This window comes from Nelumbo lutea, chromosome 4 (assembly GCF_056320005.1).
Source record: "Nelumbo lutea isolate HS-2025 chromosome 4, American lotus-T2T, whole genome shotgun sequence".
NCBI classification, from domain to species: Eukaryota; Viridiplantae; Streptophyta; class Magnoliopsida; order Proteales; family Nelumbonaceae; genus Nelumbo; species Nelumbo lutea.
In genome coordinates this window covers 5,354,310-5,374,516 of record NC_142687.1, presented here as the reverse complement: position 1 = coordinate 5,374,516, position 20,207 = coordinate 5,354,310, and the positions used below count along the sequence as shown (strand labels likewise).

The window sequence follows — 20,207 nt, the reverse complement described above, 5'->3', positions numbered from 1 at the left end:
CATCTTTTACAATGAATTGCCTTGGACTCCACATTTAATGGGATATAGTAGTAATTCAAGATGGATGTAAAATGCTTGACCATAGTAGTGATGTGGACATCAAATTCCATCTATGATTGGAATTTTTCAATGAAACGTTGTAGGTAATTTGCCCTAGATGGATGTAAATGCTTGACCTAGTTTGGTGTAGTTTCGAGTCTGTCTTGCATAAGGATGAAAATTCTAAGTTGTAAAGTAACATAAAAAATTATGAAATCAGGAGATGAGATTTGGTGGGGTGAAAGGTTATAAGTATCTATGGGGTTCATCCTACATCACTAGATTTGATATTGTTGGATATTGTTGGAGGAGAAGAGAGTAGAAGATAGTGGTAGATTAGAGAGATAATTAATAGAAGAAAATCGGGATTTACAAAAAGAACACCAAGACAAGCTCTTAGGAAAATTATATTTTTCATTTTTTTTTTCCTTGGGGAGAGATGGTAAAAAATATGCCTAGCTTAATTAGGATGGTTTGGGCTAATGGTTGCCATAATTATGAAATTGCCACTGCATACCCTATTAAGAGAAACCAAAACCACTGCAGTTTTTAATTTATTGACCATTGACTTTAAAATTTTGAATATTTAATAATAGAGTTTTTTTACAAGTAGGCATAAAAAAGTGATTTCATTTGGGTAGACCAATTCATACCCCATGATAGTAGTAGACAAGTTGAAGTGCGAAAAGAACTAAATGCATGAAATAGGGATCGATTTATAGCCATTACTGCTTGGAGTGTTGTTGCATTATGACATATTGAGCTTTTGTTTTATTGTTTGTATGTTTTGTTTTAATCCTCAAGTGATCAAGGATTAGGTGGTGACGACACAAAGACACCGCTATGACAATGACATGTTTTTTATGGTTAATTTTAGACTTAATGTAGGTGAATTTGCAAAATGGATAAAGAAATAGTTTCATTATCTAAACGCTATTTCCATTTTTATAGAACAAAAAATTGTTCTCAAAAAACAATTTGCCAAAGGTATCTATTACTCCTGAAGAACAAGAAATAAAATTCTTGTTTAAAGCAGGAATTTCTGAAAAAAACAAGAATAAAATTTTTGTTTCTTGCATACCAGAGCCGGTTAATTACTTCCTAATTAAGGGATTAATTTGTCATCAAAAGGTGGGGAGTTGGGGGTCCTCTGATCATAGAATCAAATAAATAAATAAATCCATTAATCAAGCAGACATGTGTCTTAAGTCCAACTCGTCGTCACACCAAAATGAAATGTTCGTATGTTACCGACCATAAAATAAACAGACTCCACTTGTCCTGTCTCTCAAACTAAGAACAAACAGTTTTAACAATCGTTGATTCTTCTGCGTTAATTGTGCTGAACGGTTGAACTGCTAGGGCCATGATATTTTATTCTTTTCGGTTTTTAGAAACCTTCTAAGTATGAGAATTTGGAGTAATGGGTCAATCCAGTGTATGACCTAGTCCTATTTTTGGGTTTGTGAATTATCTAGGTTTGATAGGATCGCAATTTTCTCCATCCCTATGGGGACCTGATTTCCCCGATCTGATGGAGTTGAGGATGGGGTTGTTTAGGCGGGGCAAGGACAGGGATAGGGATGGGGATTGAGGTTCCTGCCCCCATCCCGACCCCAATTATATATATATATATTATATTATTTATATTATATATATTAAAATATATTTAAAAAATATTTATTTATTTTAAGTAATTTTATTTTTAAAATAAATACTGTTATATATAAAAAATTTCGGAGATTTGGATCCCTACAGGAAATCCATCTCTGTCAGGAATCAGGGATAGATGACAAAATTTATCCCTAAGGAAAATTGAAAACGGGGATTATGATCCCCGCTCCATTACCATTCCTAAGCAGCGGTTCTACTTAAGGTAATTTAGGAAAAATAAGAGACAAATATAAAGAATCTGGGATGGGACGGACAATGATACACATGAGGCCCACTAACTTTGTCACAGAAAGAGCCTGTGGTTTTATTAGAAAAGAGAGAGAGAGAGAGAGATGGAGAGAAAGAGCCTGTGGTCCTATAAGATTGATATTGGGCCTCGGGGAATTCAGGTTGAGGGGTGGACATAAGGCCCATTTGACATGGTTTTATAGGTTTAATCCCACGTCTCCATTTATAGAGAGATGCCAAGTGGCCATATGGAAAATTTTAACATGCTATTTATGTAGAAAAAAGATGGCTTTGGGGATATTTGAATTTCAAGAATTCTGTCATTTAATGTAGAATTAAAATGTGACTTCAAATATCATCTTAATTAAATAATCACTTTGAATTTATGTTTTTTAAGCAATTTGTCCGCTACTTGAAACTTGAAAGTGGGGTATAAGGGATGTGAAGGAAAAATAATCCAAAAAAGAAAAAAAAACAAGATGAAGATGTTTTTAAATAAATAAAATGTAAAGATTTGGACTACATTTGGATCCATTTGTGATATGGCATTTATTGTTGGTCAGGAGGTGGAAAGAGGGTTATTCTCATATCCAACAAGTTTGTAGAGTGCTTCCAACACAGAACCAGACTTGTTATGTAAAGTTCAATTACAGCTTCTTCATATCCACGAAAACGACGAGTTCATGCTGTAGTCTGGAAATTTCCTTCACCAGCTTCATTAAATTTAATGTTGATGGAGCCTCTCGAGGGGAACCTTAGTTGCTTAAGAAATGAAATCGGCTCCATTATATTTTGCCTTTGCGTCATTCTATGAGCACCCAGACAATTTGACCGGTGACCGCTGAGCTTCGAGCTCCCTATCGATGCTATTTATTTTGAAAGGCACTTTCTAACATCACTTTATATTTTTTTTATTAAATAATATTTCTTCGATATAATACAATATTTTTTTGTCAATTATTTAGCGCCTATTTGATAAGTCTTTTTGAGAAATATTCTTGTAGTTCTGACAGTTAAAAGATGAATTGAGCTTTTGATATAAGATCTGGGTAGTTCGAATACAGTTTGGCAGATGTGTGCCTTTCATTACATCTTTCCGTGCAAGAATAAAATGGAAAAGACACAAAAGGTTTTATTTTAAGCTTCCCAAAATCAGTCCAAAATGTGTTTTTCGCAACCTTATGGTGGTTAAAGGTTTTTCGCAACCTTATGGAAAAGACACAAAAGATGGCTTTTCGGCATTCGAATTTTTGGTGGTTAAACCTTCTATATGCCAAACGAAAATAAATTGATTTTCAATCTTCCCAACTTGTAAACAGCCAAAAAGCTGCATAGAAATACACATCAAACACAACCTTAATAATTCTTCTCTAAATGGTGGTGAAAATCAGAACGGGGTTCGAAATCGCATCTATTCTAAGACTATCCAGTTTATCAACCAATTGAGTCACCGTTGTAATATCACTCTATTTGGTAGTAGAGATTAGAGAGTGATTCACTAGTGTCAATTAGGCCCAACCGTTTGCTGTTATCCCATGGGATAATTGGTCAATTACGTAATTGATCAATTTTTCTGTTTTCATACGTAAGCATATTTTTAGAATGTATCAATTATAGAATTGTCCAAGTGATACCCTCCTGTATGGTGGGTAAATTTTCTATCCACCCATTAAATAATCAGCATTTATTTTTAGCCAGATAAATAACATTGCATAAACATACTTGCACCAAAGTTATTTGTACAATTTTTATCTAAAAAACGCTTACCTAGTTACCAAAAACAATAAAGGAGGCCTTAATGCGCTCAACCCATTGTTCGAGGATCCGGGACGAGGCCTACATTGAAATTGGTTCGACAAAATACCAAGCCATAATTGACCGTCACACCCCTATGTGTGAGTAAACTTTAAGGTTAAAATATATATAAATAAAATACATATGTATGCATTTACAAGTGTAAATTAGGTTGGATTTCGATTGATATGGGTCGGGTTTAAGCGGCCTTAAACCTCAACCATCCAAAATCAAATTTAGGTTAGGCTCGAATTTCATTGACCTAAATGAATTAGACCTGTTTATGGATTGGGCTGAGTCGGACTTTTATTCATCATTAATGGAAATATGCAAGATCCGAGTTCGAATCTGAAGCCCGATCTAATAAAAAAATTATAATTTTTCCTATTCAAATTAGAATTAAAAATTTAGATGGTTTTTTTTTTCTATTTAAATGAACAAAGGGCCTTCAATATGGTTTTTTTCCCTTTATTTTACGTTTTAAAAGACAGTTTTACATTCTTAAATCAAAAAATTTATTCAAATGGACATAATCACATAATTCATTTTAAATCTAATTTTAGATCGGGCCAAGCTATTTTGACAAAACCCAAACCCGACTCGAATTTATTGCGAACAGGGCTTTTTGGCCCGAATTTAAAACCGTGGGCCTATAAACATGTTCAAACCCATCCGAAGGCTGACCCGGCCCATCGGACACCCGACCCATGAACAAGTCTAAAACCAATTAACCATGCCAAACCTTAAAGGATTTGGATCAGTTTGAAAAAAATATAAATATAAATACTTATAAAATACAAAATTTTACACACTACATATTTATATTCCTTCTAAACCGAAGCTCTAGTCCAATTCGGTCCTGCACAAAAGCTAAAATTGGATCAGATCATTCGGATTGGGCCATTCAATTTCCAGCCCTAATGCCGTATACTTGAATTCACGTCAGCCCCCGATAGAGGCGCCCCACAGCACATCCCAAGTATGTATTGAGAATTCCGATGATATTTGCTTGCTTTGTTTTCGCTACAATACAAAAATGTTCTCTATGTTTTGCACAAAAATCTCCATTTATGCTTTCTCCTTTTTTGTGATTTGACACAATCCGTAACGCGTGATGCGAGCATCGCTCAAAACAAGCGGAAGGGAAGTGCTATCAGAGCAAAAGGGATGGCCAATTATCTCTAAACGTGTCTTTTCCACGCGGCAGAGTCCAAGGTCCACTGACAAGAAATCGAGAATTGGAGGGAGAACGTAATCGTCATTTATTACAAACCGCCGGTCATTGAGGTCATTCTAGACAATTTAGAACTGAGCTCGTGCTCTCGGAGGGTGAGCTACTGCCGCGAGCAAACAGAAAACGACGACGAGACTCATCGGTCTCTTTTCCCATTCCTCCCTGTTTATTTATCTCTCTACTGACTACTCTATCCTGTTTATCCTATTATCGTCATCTGTTGTTTCTGAGTTTACGAAATACTAGTTCTTCTTGGAGGTTGGAGCGGCGAAGGGGAATTTTCTCGTTGAAATGAGCATCGAGAGGACACATGGTGGCTGCGTTGCTCTTCGTACCCTCTCTTCCTCTTCTCTCTCCAGGTGCACTCATGGCTCCACTGATTCAGGTATTCTCTTCTGTGCAATCGTTCAAGTTTGATCCACTATTATTTATTTTTTTCTCATAGCTTTCTTATATTCGTGTGATCCCTGTGTCTATCGCTGATTTTTCTATCAAAAGGTATAACCTTTTTCTCTGCAATCTTGGTGTCTCAACACCTCTGAAGCGATATCTGTTAATTCATGGTATCGAATGCCATTCCGTGCTTCTCATTCTGTATCGGTTTTATCTTTTAGCCGTCTATGCAATTTGGATATCGGTTGTTCTCCAAAAATCTTTTGTTTTGAAGTGGAGTCTGATTTTCATATTTTTCTTTTGCTTATTGCATTTTCAATTAGTTCTCATTGTGTAAGTTCTTGCGCGAGTTTGATGAGAATTTCCATCATTTTGTCTCTAACAGTTTTCTATGTTTCTTATATGCGCTTTGAGTCATGTTTCTTGGACGTGAGGTAAGATTCCTTACTAGGTTTAAAGTCTTCTGCACTTGTACACGACTTTGGTCTTTCTAAAGCAGTCCATTCTCTACGATCTCCGGACTCTTCTGTTACGAATGGAGTATCTAGGGTTTTGCAATGATTTGTCTGTATATTTGTCCTAAGAAAAATGAAACCGACAAGCGTGGTAGAAGAAGATGATGACTAGCCAACCATTCCGACATCAAGGCATGAAATCCGGCAGCCTTGGTGGTGGAAGTGGAACCTAGGGTTTCTGTAAGAAGAAAATTTGACATGGAGAAATCGGTAGGGGGATCTCAAACTTGAGGGAAATGGGGAAATCTTTTTCTAGCCTAAAAATAGGAAATGGGAAGATTTTGAGATTTTCCTATTAATGGACAAAGGGATCAGGACCGTTCCATACGCGGGGACCACCTCAATCTTCGGAGTTTTGATTAGCAATGTCGGACACGTAAACAAGCCGGAGGGCGGTGGACCATTTTTTTTCGTCTACCAGACGGCCGAACCGCCGAACACATTCACCGGCCTACCGGCGGTGTTATATTAAAGTATTTATGGTCGTTATTACTCGTGAGGGAGAAATACAATACGTATTGAGTTTGTCGGAGAAATTACGGACGAAGTGTGAGACTGTTGTCAATACTTTATACCACCAACACCATTGAATGGTAAAATGGTTTGTGCATACAGATTACAGGACACACATGTAACTTCGAGCACAAGTTTATTTATCCAATAAAAAAGAACTCTTTGTAATTATTGGGAAGGACCAAGTCAGAAATTTGTCTCTATCCAAGTGTCTGTTGGTCCCCGCTCCGCTCTCTCGAGTCTCAATTCTCGAAGTCTTAGGACTCTCAACCACTAACGTGCTGGAGCCTCGGCCTGAAGGGAAGAGAACAATATTCACCGTTTTTATCGGTGAGACTGAGCCTTCCAGAATCCTTACAATTTTTTTAATAAATGTTAGTTCAACAAAGGGCCTCTCTCTTTCACATGAGACACCCCTTCGACGTCAAATGAGAATCTATACCCTCGGCCCTACCTTGAATTGGATAATGGCCGATCTCAACTAACTTTAATATAGCGGTTGAATTCACCAGATCCACATTGAATCGCGACCATTGGTTGCCGGTTGGTTGGAACTTGGGAATTTGCTTCTTGAGCTGCTTTTCCGATGAGGCGGGGTGACGTATTTTGAGCAGAAAGCGATGTGCTTTTCGTTCTTCATGGGTTTGATAAGTACATAACTTGATAATTGATGCTTATTTCTACGTTAATAAAGTGGAAATCAGAAGTGGATGGTTAAGAATATAAATATGTTGAATGAATTGAAGCTTTTGGACGGCAGCATGGGACCCATCCGTCTAATGGTAATTATGATCCAATTGATTGTGTCTTCCCTCTTCTCGTATTTGTTTGGACGACAACAGAGCTTTTGGCCCACCCAGCACACTATACAAGTGCACCCCGTGGACATAACGAGCAGAGACTGATCTACTTGGGAACAGTTAATTATGTGTTTCCCTCACATGGTTTATCCCTCGATCAGATGCTCTTCTCCTGAACTACTTTGTCATTTCTCATCAGCCCTATTTGCTTGGCTTTCACGTCCTTGCTAGTTGTAATGAAATGATTTGGTGTGGTTTTTACGCGAGGTAGCTGGGAATATCCATCGTGGTCATTAGACAGTCATTTAGTACTTAAATGATGTACTAAACAAGATTAATTTTTATTAGTAGATAATCCGTTAGTTGATTCCAATGATGGTTGTAAGTACAGAATGATTGTTTGCAGATGATGCAATGTGTGGTACGCCAACGTGGATAGGGAGAGGCCTCACTTGCGTTTGCTTCAAGAGGAAGGGAGCAGCTTATGAACGAATTTGCATGAATTTGACACCCTTACAGGCAAGAATGCTTACTGATCGGGGATTTTTAAATGTTCAGTTGTTCCTATTTTCTTGGTTTTCCTAAGCCCTTTTCCCTTGTTTTGCAAATCTGTCTCTTGTCAACTTAAATAGGTTCCGAAACTGTATCCTATTCTTATTTCATGCTCATCCCCAATCTATTTATCAGTTTCTGGGTTGAGCTACTGAGTTATTTCACTAGGATTAATATATAAAGAAAGATTATAACTTTATAAGGACAAGGGTAACAGTGGAAGAAACGGTGTTCCCATGCTTTGAGTTGGAAGTCAACCCCATTGCCTTCACTGGTTTCACATGTAGTGGACGCTTCATGAATTCAAATACTAGTATTTGGATGAAATTGTCTTTCTTCGGGAGTTCTTTTAAAATGCATTGTCTGGCAGCACACTACACCAGTGGCTAAACCTGATAGGTGAAGCCTCTAATTCCTTAAAATTCGTAATTGGGATCCCTTGTTTATCCACTTCCTTTTTTTTACCATTATTGTCATTGTTCTCATTGCTATTTGTGCAGATAGCTGCATATTGGGAAGTGCTTCCATTACGCAGAGGATGTTTTCGCCCCTGATAAATGCAAGGTTGTGATGTCTGCTTCAGTAGGGCCAATTTGATCGGCTGCTGTCAACTAACATCTACATGGTGAACCATCTGGGGTCATTTCCTGTTAAAGCACAAGCATTAACATGACCTGATGGCCACTTTTTCTGTTAAAGCAAAAGTCATCAAATCTTTTAGTAACTCCCTAAAACCATCTCCCTTTTTATCTTTGTCCCTTCCCTCTTTTTTCTCATTCCCTTCTTTTTTTTTCCATAATTTCTTTTTTCCTTTCATCTTCTTCCCACTTTCATCAGTGCAATTTAATCCTCATTCTACATAATTGAACCATTTAATTGAACTTCCAGTTACCTTGCTGCTTATTCGGGTTGTGCTTTAAGTTTGGATTGCAGGAAGGGAATTGGATTTGAATTCCATTCCCACTCAGTAATGTGGAAAAACTGGAAATGAAATGACTACCTCTGGTTCAAATTCCCAAAAAAAAAGGTTTCAGTGAGCCCTGGGGCATCTGGAGAGTGGATACAAATAGCAGGGTTAAGATACTCTTAGACTTGAAAGTAGTAACTCTAGGGTCAAATCCAAACCCATCCTCATCCAAATGCAAATTAAATCTTTTCTTAAATTTACTTGTCCTTGGATGCATCCATCCTAATCTTTCCACTCATCCTTCTCAATGTTTTCATCTAAGCAACATGGCATTCAGGAAATATGCTGATGATTGTACAATATTTGATTCTTAAAGTATTGTTCTTATAATAGTTGTGCAAGATTTTCATTTTTTTTTTTACTTAAGGTTTGATGGATGTTGTGCTAACCTAGTCTTCAAGTGGTAACAGCCATCTAATTTGGGTTTAATCCACTTTCCCATGTTTATTTTGTGAGACGCATGGAAATGGGATGGGAAAATAGGGGGGCGCACTTTCTCAAAAACTGGGATTCGGGGTCGCACAAAAACAGTGCGACCCCGGTGAGAAAATAAGGGGAAAGAGTATCGGGTTAAAAGAGTTTGTTGTTTGTCTTCTCCACTTCCTCTGCCCAATAGCAACGTTCAAACTTCCGGTGATATTTTCAGATAGATGGTTGTCTCCTTGTGACCTTTTCAACTGTTTTTAATTCCTCTTTATTTTTTGAGCTCCAAAAACCAAATAGATATATGGTGCAATCACAGTGGGCCTGGCTGCCATGGTTTCCAACAACCAATGCTCTCTCTCTCTCTCTCTCTCTCTCTTCAGCGTTTGATTTCCTTATACCATTTTACTTCGATTAAGATATAACCTATTTTTTCTTGAAAAAAACAGAGCTCTTTTCTTCTCTTCAATTCTCCATCTCTTACTTTATGTTATCTCCCCTGTCTACTACATGGATATTACTGTTATTCTAATACAATGATTTCCACCAAATGTTTCCAAACACCACTATCGTTCCTCCGATTAAAATTGTGATTTTCATAAATTATTTCCAAATGCACTCAACTAATTCTGATAATTAATTACTTCCAGAATTTATGCAAATATAGAACAAACTGATGCCCTTCAATTGTAACAGATACAATGTTCAAAGCCCAGAAACCAATAAACGAATTCCAACTTTGGCAAGCCAGTAGTGCTGAAGCCCACCCCACCTTTAAATCTCCTCCAAACCTGAAAAACTACAATCACCCATCATATGTTCGACCAAATTCCATGTCCAACACCTTCGCTTGGAACAGTCTCATCCAAGCCCATTCACCAGTCGTGATCCCTGTCATCTAATTCGGAGCCTATGGGCACTTGAAATCACTACAGGAAGAAAAAGAATTTTTGAATCATGATACTATAGGACAAAGTGGGTTAAGGTGTTTTCTCACAAATGCCATTTCATGGATGGCAATGGTCCATTGTTATGTGAAAAATTATGGATTAAATGAAAGTTTGAAACTTTTTAGAGGGACAATTGATTTCTGGAGCTAAATAGTTTTATTTTCAACTCTGATTTATGTCATGCTTTCTCTCAATAGTTTTCTCATAAACCAAATGATGGAAAATGAAGACTTCACACTTTCTCATCCCATCCCATCCAAATCATCCCACAAACCAAACAGAGCCTAAAAGTAGAGTTAAATTAACCAAAGCATGAAAACAAAGAAAGAAGTTTTAAGCAATGTAAAACATGTCATGATTTAAGCAATTTATTTTGCTGTGTGCTATCCTCATTTCGTAATTGTGTTCCCAGGTTTGACTAAAGATTCTGGATTTCTATAAAACTGTTAATCCAACTGGTCTTATCAAGAAATAGGCAAAAATAATAAAATTAGGCAACTGAAGATAAAAAAAGGTCTTGTTCTTGATTAATAATTAATGTACACTCCCAATGGCCACAATATGTGGTTTGTCTTGCATTTACATAGCCAAATTTTCTGTTGCTTATTGATTTTGACTGTTTTACTTTATCATAGGTCATTACTTTCACTTGAGCCACTTGCTAGCAAATTGCAGTGTTCAGACCAAGTATTCAAAGCAGATGGAATATGTACCGGTGAAGTTCAAAGCAGGCAAAGAAAGTGGATGTCTCAGAGTCTGGACATCCTGATACAAGCTCTTCCTGATATGACAAATGCCTGTCTAAGAAACCTACATGTTCTTATGCCCTAGTTCAACAGTTGATGCTAAGTAAAACCATAATAACATATGGTCCTTCAAGATGTTCATTAAATTAGTTGGATTACACTACAGATAAAGGCTTTTTTACACAGAAGAAGGTGCTGATTCTCACTAGGTTGTGGACTCAAAATAGGGGCCATTGCTTGGTGCGGTGGTAAAATCTTGGTATGACAAGCACGGGTGTATGAGTTTGAGTTTGAGAGCAGCCACTTTGTGTAAAAAACTGCCAAAGGTTAGGTCTATCCAATTCACCCCTCCCAAGACCCCAGATAGCCAAGAGCAACATCAGGTAATGGCCCTTGGTGGACTCAAGATCAATAAGCTCCAAGTGCGTGTAATGAAAAATAGTAATCTAAAGCCAACTTCGACCCATCAAATCAGTTAAATCAAGGGGTTACTTCAGCTATTAAGATTAGCATGATATAACCCTTTGTTATATATTTCAAGAGTATGACATATTTCTATGGAATTACTCTGTAGTTGATGAAAATGGGCAACCTTGAGGTTCAAGCAACTTGCTTCTCGTCATGCATGTTGTAAAGGAAATGCTACTCCAACAAATTTTGCTATTAGTTATTACTGAATGTAAATAACACAATATTGATTCTAGAGAAATGTAATATGAAGCATTGATTAGGTGTCTTGGTTTAGGGAGTTTCAAGAATTAATACAAAATTTTAGATCACTAAATTGAAGTAGATGTTCAGATGTGAAAATATAAGACATCTATTGTTGTTGTTTTAGTATTCAAATGAGTTTTGGAACTCTGGTTCCACCCTTGCTCCACCCCTTTGTGGCCAAACCGTCAAAGTGCTGCCTCCCCAACACTTGACCACAAACAGGGTGAAAACTGCCACACTCTATGGTTTGGGATTCTTTTTGCTTTTGTTTTTTGCTGTTATTTGTATAATATATTAAAATCAAATTTCTGAAATCACCTGCTTCCACAAATTAGCTTCTTCCCATGGTTATTATTATTATTGGAAGAGTATTTGTAGCGATAAATATAGGCATGCCATTCTTCAAAGGTTAAATCAAATTATACACCTTAATTTTGTGGAAGTACACCATTGATTCTATATATAACTGCTGGAAACGCTGTGTTTTTGCAGGAGGAGAGACTTCAAAGATTGAAACATCGAATGAAGATTTATTTTGATGCTTCCAGGCCAGATCACCAGGTGCATTATACTTGATGAATTTTTCATCTGAGATCACATGGGTTAATCGTGGAAACAATCTCCACATTTAATATTTGAAGAGTATTATGGCATGAAACTCCTCATTTTATTGTACAGCCAGAATATTCCTACACCCCGCCAAAGAAAAAGCAACCAGTCCAAAAAATAATAAAGAAAAGAAAATTGTAAATACTGAAAGATAATATTTCCCTATCCTTTTTATTGGGACCATTGACTAAGCCATTTTCATGGGGCAGGATGCTCTGAGAGCTCTTTGGTCAGCTACATACCCTGGTCGGGAACTCCATGGTTTGATATCTGAACAATGGAAGGAAATGGGTTGGCAGGGCAGAGATCCATCTACTGATTTCAGGTTTCCTTAATCTTATACAACCACTTTCTGTTGCTTAGTGTTTACTTTCTTTCATCAAGGTAGTTTCCGGGCTATGTTTCTTCATTGATATGATCAACTTACCTGATGAACAGGGGAGCTGGCTTCATTTCTTTAGAGAACTTGCTGTTCTTTGCAAAGACATTTTCTGTGAGATTCTAACCATGCTAACCGGTTGAGAATTTATACCACAAATCTGTGGTCCTTTATAGTATCAAATTAACTTTCCTGGTCTATCTGTATACGTTAATGATCATCATGATTTTTTATACTAGATATTTCTTTTAAACTAATAGGCAGACCTCTGGATTTTATCTCTCTCCCTCTCTAGATATTGAGAGAGAAAGTTTGAACTGTCTTTTATTTATCTTTATTTTTTATTTGCAGACATCCTTCCAGCGCCTATTAAACAAGCAAGGGGGGAAGCGAGCTACATGGGAATATCCATTTGCTGTTGCTGGTGTGAACATAACATTTATGATCATGCAAATGCTAGATTTAGATTCTTGTAAGAATCAACCATCTGATTGGATTCCAGCACATGTTCTATTCAAATCACACCTCCATGAATATAGTGTCTTAGAATGTTTGAAGATTTATTATATAATTGCATAATCAGTGCCAAATTGGTCTTTTTTTTTAATATAAAAGGGCTAGTCAACTGGTGTCATTCTAGCCTATTATTTTTCCTTTCTTTATTTGGATATTCTAACAGCATTATATGCTGTCATATTTGAACCATCCAAATTGCTTCGTAGTTCAGTAGGCTAGAAATCATAAATCCTACTCTTTTATTACTTGCATGTAGGGGCACCCAATTGTGATATTGCTAATGTAGGGCACCTTGTATTGCAGCAAAACCAAGGACATTTGTCAGAGCTGTTTTCGTACAAATGTTGTCAGGTAAGAGCTGCTATGCAATTAGTTTAAACTTTGGAAAGCATATTTTTTACTTGGAAACATGCCATAGACTGCCATAGAGGAGTTTGACTGCGGTTATATCAATATAAAAGTGGGGTACTGGTATTATATGTTAATTTCAGTCCTATAATTTACAGCATGTTCACATATAAGAATGGGCTTTCAAGATTTTTTTTCCTAAACTCTAGATAGTATGTACTATGAATTTCCCCATGTACAACGACTCATGGGTCAAATAATTTGAGGTATGATATTGATCAAGAGCTGGATGTGACAATGGAATGTTTCACAATTTTAGCTATCAGGATTTTTTTTTCTCCCCCCCCCCCCCCCTTCCCCTTATTATTTCAGCTAAAGTGGTTAAACATGTTTTCCTAATGTTGGAAATAATTTATATTTATTTGTGTATTCAGAGAACGAATGGGCATTCGATTTGCTTTATTGTGTGGCTTTTATGATTATGGACAAACAGTGGCTGGAGAAGAATGCCACATACATGGAGTTCAATGTAAGATGTGGCATTACTTCATTGTCATCTGTAGTTTAGCTTGGGCTTTATTTCCCATGTTTTTGCTGCATGATTTTGGAACTTCTTGTTTTTATTGCTCAGCTGTCCGACTGATATTGAATTTAATCGAATATTGAACTATAATATTGATCAGGATGTCTTGAAATCTACTCGGGCTCAGTTGGAGAGAGAACTTTTAATGAATGAAGTACTACGAATTGAAGACATGCCCTCCTATGGCCTTCTTTATTAGCCTATCATGCAGGGAAAAAGTGGAGAGAATACCAGAGTTGTTCTTATCCATTTAGATTTAGATGATAATTAGGTGTACAGTCTCTCTCTCTCTCTCCACTTGTTCATTGTTTCTTTTCACTTTGCAGTTATTGGTGGTTGAGAAGGGTGTGGTAGTTTTGATGAGTTATTGCAGTTTTTCTGGAGTGTAATTAGTCTATCGGAAGTTTGATGGACAGGCTAAGGGTACTACTGCTCCTTTTTCCTTTTCGGAAATGAAGTCTGATGACCACTGTAAAAGTCTAAAAGAACTAATCTGAGAATAATTTTTTCCGTCATAATTTTCCCGTTGCAATAGCTGAAAATAGTGGACATAGTGCATCAATCGGGATTCTGGAAATGAAATACTGTTTGGATTTTGACTAATGTAATTAAAACAATGGTCGTTTTATCATTTGGCTTTTGCAATGGCTGAAGCTTGAGGAGGGTGGTGGAGTCTGCCTTTTCATGATAGCTGGTAAGTGATGCAGGTATGCTTCGAATCTCTATCCAAAGTTGAGTCCTTTAAGGCTGCTTACTTTCCTAGTCGGAATATTAGCTAGAGTCGCATGATAGCACCTCAGGTCTTGAATTGAGAATTGAGACTATGTAGTTATTTTAGAGAAGATGTGTATCCGCTCAAACTGGAGACTAGTCAGGAGTCAGGACTAGTGGGCGATAGACAGCTCATGCTCATCCAATTACTGTGGGATTATTCAGAAAGAGCTGCTAGAGCAACCGGCTGTGCTGGGTTGGGCAGGGCAGAATGTGGGCTCATTCTTATACAGTTTTGCTGTTGTCTTTTAGTTAATTAATTTATAATTTCATAGATCTTGACTTCTTGGGTGCAGTCCACCATCACGTACCTTTCAGTTAATTAATCGATGGTGATCACGGCCGTTTTAGGCACCATATGAATAGAAACGGTTTGACTTGTGGTTTTCCTTAATATTTTAGAGGACACTTTCACCGTTCAAAAATTTCTCGTTCTTCAGGCTCTGTTTGGAAGGAGTACAAATAAAAATATTTAGATTGCAAAACCTTGTATTTTGTATTTTGTATGTATTCTTCCCAAAAGAAATTTTGAGAAGTTCTAAATCAAATGATTTTCAGGCACCAGGTAATGCTATAAAAACCAAAATTACCTCATCTCATCTAGACTTTACGGCTTTACCCAAAATAAAATAAAAGGCTTACGCAACTTCATTCTCAGTCAAAGTCTGTTTAAAGAATAAAGATAGATGTCAACGCATCCCCAAATAAAGCACCCCCTCTGTCTCTCTCATTCATTCTCATTACGTGACGGAAACATGGCCGCTGTAATGCTTTCTCTTCTTCTCCGACACGTCCTCTTTCCTTTTAATGGCTTCTGCAGGTAAAGTTTAGTTAAAAGCTCGGTACTCATCTCTAGCCTCTAGGTAGTAGATGTAGATTCCGATGAGTGATATGATATGATGGAAAATAAAAATAAAAAAGAAAAGGAATTGCCGCCAACTTAACGTACAAAATTATCTTTGTTATTCGCAGCTGATCTACTTCGGAACCCAGACTTCGAATCCCCACCGCTCAATATAACCGCAGGACCCAATACTCCGTTGGTGCAATTAACCAAAGCCAACACCATTCCTGGCTGGACCTTCAACGGCAGCGTCAGTTATGTGACTTCTGATGGGAACGGGCACGGCATTCAGTTGGGTCGGGACGGCAAGATCAACCAGACATTTAGAGCTAGCGACAACTTCTATTACTATGTGTTGACCTTCACGCTTGCTCCAGGGATCGGCGACAATTGTTCTCAATCCACTGCCTTCGTAAATGTTTCGGTGCCTGGTAGCTCCAGACTCTTCTACCTGAAAAATCGATACGGGAAGGAGAAATGGGAGAGCCATTCATGCCATCTAGGGGGCTGGGGTGTCTCCGAGTTCGACAACCTCGTCATTCGGAGCCAATTCAACCGTTCTGGTTCCAATGCTACTTGTGGGCCTGTGGTCGATACATTTATTCTCAAAGGGATCGAGACGCCCAAGTATTTTGAAGGTACATCGTCCTTACTCCTTCGCCATCGCCAGTTTCTCTGATAAACTCAAAACCATGGATTCGATCTGAATTGGTTTTTATTACAGATAATATCTTACCCAACGGTGGATTCGAGGTTGGACCGGCTTTTTCTCAACAACTCCACCGAGGGGATTCTACTAGATGAAGATCCAGATGAATCGTGGTCAGTGCTACAGGATTGGTCTGTGATGGGAACAGTGAAGTACATAGACCGAAAGCTATGGAGTCCCACAAGGCCAGGCTGCGATCGAGATCGTTTCGGGTGCTCCGTCGGGAATCAAAACGGTTCAAAGACTCCAGCAGGGTGCCGATTATAGCCTAACATTCATGATGGGTGACGCCAAGGATTCGTGCGTGGGAGAGTTGATAGTATGGGCCCAAGCAGGAAACACGATTCAGAATTTTACGATGCGAAGCGACGGGACAGGCTCAGTCCGAAATTGCTCCCTCACATTTAAGGCCGATTCAAGTCTGACCCCGATAAGCTTTGTTAACTTCAACGAGAGACGGAGTAGAGAGCTTCTTCCCTGTGGTCCGGTCATCGACGATGTGGTTCTTCTTCGTACTTCTGCCAGTGAGGGGATACAGAGAAAGCAATTTACAATATCCTGCTTCGTTTTTCTATTTTTAGTAATTCTTTAATTTAAGTCGTTGGGTTGCCTTCCTATGGTTGTTATTATTCTCTGTAACTGTAATTCTCTGTGCCGTAGTCCAAGTCTCTATTGAGGTTTGACTTTGTTAAACATGTGCTGCTGCCAACTCAACATCTTGTAAAATCGCATGAATTAGCTTGTAACAACTAAGAAATGATTAGTCAACTGGCGAAACAACTTTCTAGTTTCTACTTCTTATTCTTCTTCTTCTCCCTCTCTCTCTCCCTCTCTCTCTCTCTCTCTCGATACACAGACAGAGACCGACGAAGCGGCCGGAAGTACTTCTCCCACTTCTCTTCATAGCAGCGGCACATGCAGGTGAATTAACGGCCGGCCCCAAACATATATATATTTTCTCTCATTAATTTTGAATTACTGCTTGCGACTCGCAACGCTGCCTTCCGACTTCCGCCTGCAGATCTTCTGGTGAATCCATACTTCGAAAAACCACCATCAAACATACCGGCTAATTCCAGTTCTGACCCTTTTGTGCTTTTGAACCAAAATAACACCATTCCCGGATGAACCTTTTCCGGCACAGTGCAGTATGTAACGGCAGGGCCCAACGTATCATTGCCGGGGAACGGACACGCCATCCAATTGGGTCAAGACGGCAAGATCAACCAGACCTTCAAAGCTAATGGAGACATCATGAATTACTTACTTACCTTCACCTTTGGACCAGGCGGAGACAACTGTTCTACCACGTCTCAGCTCCCAACAAGTCCTCGCTCTTCTCCTTGGAGTAAAGATATGGCAAGGAAAAGTGGGAAAGCCACGCTTGCTACTTGGGTAGTTGGGGATACGACGGAGAGCCCATCAACCTTGTCCTCCAAACTCAACCATCAGAAGCTGATCCAAATATCACTTGCGGTCCTGTGATTGACAATGTCGTTCTTCAGAGCACTGGAACTCTCATTCAGGCCACTGGTATGTAGATTTTCTTATCCCAAATGACTGAACCAATGCTAATGGACCAAACTGCTCCTTTCCCAAACCTTTTAATTTGAAACCATTAATTAATATTACTTATAGTAAGCATGTACAAATTGAATATTTGTATTGGTTAACTTTTATTTCTTCTCTAGCCTCTCCTCTATCCTAATTTCTGATTGTATTCTGAGAGTATTATTAGAAAATAAAAAGTTGTAAGATTATTCTTTAAAACATAAGAAATAAAAGAAACAAACACTAAAAAAATTAAAAAAAAAAAAGAAATAGCCATTTTAACCATAAAAATCTATTATTAAAATGGGCATTTTTGTCACATTCAAGTGAGAAATTATTTATCCATCTAGGAGATGGGTATCATTTATGAGTAAAATAAACTTCCTTTAATCCCCACATTAATCTGAAAAAAGAATATGGGATTCTTGGTCAATTGGAACCAACATCCCTTGGCCAAATTTCACCTCTCAAAATCCAAAACAAAAAAAAAAAAACCTTTAAAATTATAAAATTATAAGATTCCTATAAAGAGATAAGAGTTAAGGAAGAAAAGAACAAGCCCTAAACATTATATTAATTTCAGACCACCTCTGTTATATGATATGATACGATCGATCTATATTTATCTCTAACGCCAACTGTACAATTTATGGTATTCAATGGTGGGGTGATGCAGACAACCTGCTGCTCAATGGTGGATTTGAAGTGGGACCAGCTTTCCTCAATGATTCCACTGAGGGGATTCTACTTGATGCAGAACCAAGTCTCACTCTATCAGCATTACAACAATGGTTTGTGATAGGGACAGTGAAATACATAGACTCCAAAAACTACAAAGTTCCACAAGGCAAAGCTGCAGTTGAGCTTGTTTCGGGAGCTTCAGCTGGGATACAAACAGCAACAGAGCTCAATAAGGGTACGACCTATAACTTGGAATTTGTACTTGGTGATGCAAATTTCATCGTGAGGGTGCAAGCAGGATCTACGTCAATGAACTTGATGATGCAGACCAACGGAACCAGCTTGGCCCAAAGCTTCCTCATGACTTTCAAGGCAGATTCAGCTCTAACAAACATCAGCTTCGTTAGCCTAACCACGAGTCAGACAAGAGATTTTGTGTTTTGTGGTCCTGTGATCGACAACGTGGTACTCCGTGCTTCATTTGAGCTCACACCACAAATGCAGAATTGGATGCTGGTTTTATGCTTGGTTTTCATCGTAGCTGTTGTATAGATTATTGAAAAGTAGAGCCAAATCTGAATTTGTTTTACCACTTATTATTATATATTACTGTTATTTTTTTTACAAGTTGTTCCTTGTAACTTGTAACTGAATAATTTGATTTTGAGAACTTGGGTAAAGCATAGCTGGCCTGATTCCTTCGCCTGTAGAGATTGATTGGATCTCTTAGGTCCAAAAGCCTTCTATAAATTGCACTCCTTCAAAGGTTCTGATGGATTGATTGAAAGAGAATGATTGGTTTAGCAGTTGGCTGATGGACATTATTCAATAGTTCTGAGTTTTGGACAAAACGAGTGTCTGGATAATGCGTTAACGTGGATCAACGAGATCCCCACCGATAGATATAAATGAGTAGTTCTATACATTGAGACCCTGTTTGGGTACCAGTAAGGAAAATCGTAATGTTCTTCAGTTTCAAACAAATCTAAAATCTGAACTAATTTCATCGCACAGTTCTGTTACCAATCATCAGAGGATCCATCTTCGATAGTGATAAGAATAAAAATCATTTCGTTTCATGTAGTGCCTTAACTCTAAAGTCTAAACAACGTTTGCTTTGAATTACTGAAAATATGGAGACACTGATGGTGATGAAAGCCTGAAACAGGGTGATTATCTTCCGTTTCAAAACTTTAGGGACCATGAAATTTATTAGAGAAAAAATGAGGGAAAAAAAGAACGATGATTCAATGATCTTCTCTCTCATTAAGTCATGATTCATGAGCGCACTACCCTATTTATTACTCATTAGTTAGATAACTCAGACAAGTTCTAGAATTTCAGTCCATCATAGTGCAAATTTTCCATTTTCTTGTCATATGAACCCATATTCTCTCTGCACTTGCTCACCCCTTCCATCAACTTGCTTTTGCTTGGCGCTATCGTGTAGCTCATTGATATCTACACACACGACCAGATCAGACCATCTCAGAGACAGATTTTCAGTATGTTGCTGCCTGGACATCCACCTCTTAGAATTTATGATCTGATTGCATCTGTCAGTTATTTTCATGATCAGGGGTATAAAAATTTGTATCAATATCGAAATGATCGAATAACAATGAATATGATGGCATTGGAGCTCGTCCTCTGTCATTATACTATTATAGCACC

At 37.9% G+C, this 20,207-nt stretch overlaps 3 protein-coding genes across 9 annotated transcripts; all 3 read left to right on the top strand.

Annotated features, from left to right (window-relative positions):
- Positions 1-4,695: 4,695 nt before the first annotated feature.
- LOC148853543 (uncharacterized) lies at positions 4,696-14,608 on the top strand. 6 transcript variants are annotated; one of them, XM_088986163.1, is made up of 9 exons: positions 4,833-5,354; positions 7,597-7,709; positions 12,035-12,103; positions 12,361-12,476; positions 12,590-12,644; positions 12,882-13,002; positions 13,350-13,397; positions 13,829-13,923; positions 14,078-14,608. In XM_088986163.1, the coding sequence occupies exons 1-9, from the start codon at positions 5,261-5,263 to the stop codon at positions 14,174-14,176; spliced, it is 810 nt and encodes a 269-aa protein (XP_088842289.1). In that variant the 5' UTR covers positions 4,833-5,260; the 3' UTR covers positions 14,177-14,608. The 6 variants fall into 6 exon arrangements, with proteins under 6 accessions (XP_088842294.1, XP_088842289.1, XP_088842290.1 ...); XM_088986164.1 differs by lacking the exon at positions 4,833-5,354 and adding an exon at positions 6,697-7,172; XM_088986165.1 differs by lacking the exon at positions 4,833-5,354 and adding an exon at positions 7,288-7,457.
- Positions 14,534-17,095, top strand: LOC148853542 (protein TEEBE-like). Of its 2 annotated transcripts, none has more exons than XM_088986170.1 (3): positions 14,534-14,671; positions 15,721-16,230; positions 16,317-17,095. In XM_088986170.1, exons 1-3 carry the CDS (start codon positions 14,662-14,664, stop codon positions 16,394-16,396), a joined length of 600 nt encoding a protein of 199 aa, XP_088842296.1. In that variant the 5' UTR covers positions 14,534-14,661; the 3' UTR covers positions 16,397-17,095. The 2 variants fall into 2 exon arrangements, with proteins under 2 accessions (XP_088842296.1, XP_088842295.1); XM_088986169.1 differs by lacking the exon at positions 14,534-14,671 and adding an exon at positions 15,453-15,568.
- Positions 17,096-17,657: 562 nt separating this feature from the next.
- On the top strand, positions 17,658-19,085 carry LOC148853541 (BIIDXI-like protein At5g11420). The gene is made up of 3 exons (XM_088983368.1): positions 17,658-17,696; positions 17,807-17,834; positions 18,529-19,085. The coding sequence occupies exons 1-3, from the start codon at positions 17,658-17,660 to the stop codon at positions 19,083-19,085; spliced, it is 624 nt and encodes a 207-aa protein (XP_088839494.1).
- Positions 19,086-20,207: the final 1,122 nt, after the last annotated feature.

Excerpts from the sequence above, each read along its gene's own strand:
- LOC148853543 (XM_088986163.1), top strand. The coding sequence starts at position 5,261 with ATGAGCATCGAGAGGACACATGGTGGCTGCGTTGCTCTTCGTACCCTC. Across the intron at positions 12,104-12,360 it reads CTTCCAGGCCAGATCACCAG|GATGCTCTGAGAGCTCTTTG; the intron begins GTGCATTATACT and ends TTCATGGGGCAG. Across the intron at positions 13,924-14,077 it reads CCACATACATGGAGTTCAAT|GATGTCTTGAAATCTACTCG; the intron begins GTAAGATGTGGC and ends AATATTGATCAG.
- LOC148853542 (XM_088986169.1), top strand. Across the intron at positions 16,231-16,316 it reads GACGCCCAAGTATTTTGAAG|ATAATATCTTACCCAACGGT; the intron begins GTACATCGTCCT and ends TTTTTATTACAG.
- LOC148853541 (XM_088983368.1), top strand. The coding sequence starts at position 17,658 with ATGGCAAGGAAAAGTGGGAAAGCCACGCTTGCTACTTGG. Across the intron at positions 17,697-17,806 it reads AAGCCACGCTTGCTACTTGG|AGCACTGGAACTCTCATTCA; the intron begins GTAGTTGGGGAT and ends GTCGTTCTTCAG. Across the intron at positions 17,835-18,528 it reads AACTCTCATTCAGGCCACTG|ACAACCTGCTGCTCAATGGT; the intron begins GTATGTAGATTT and ends GGGGTGATGCAG.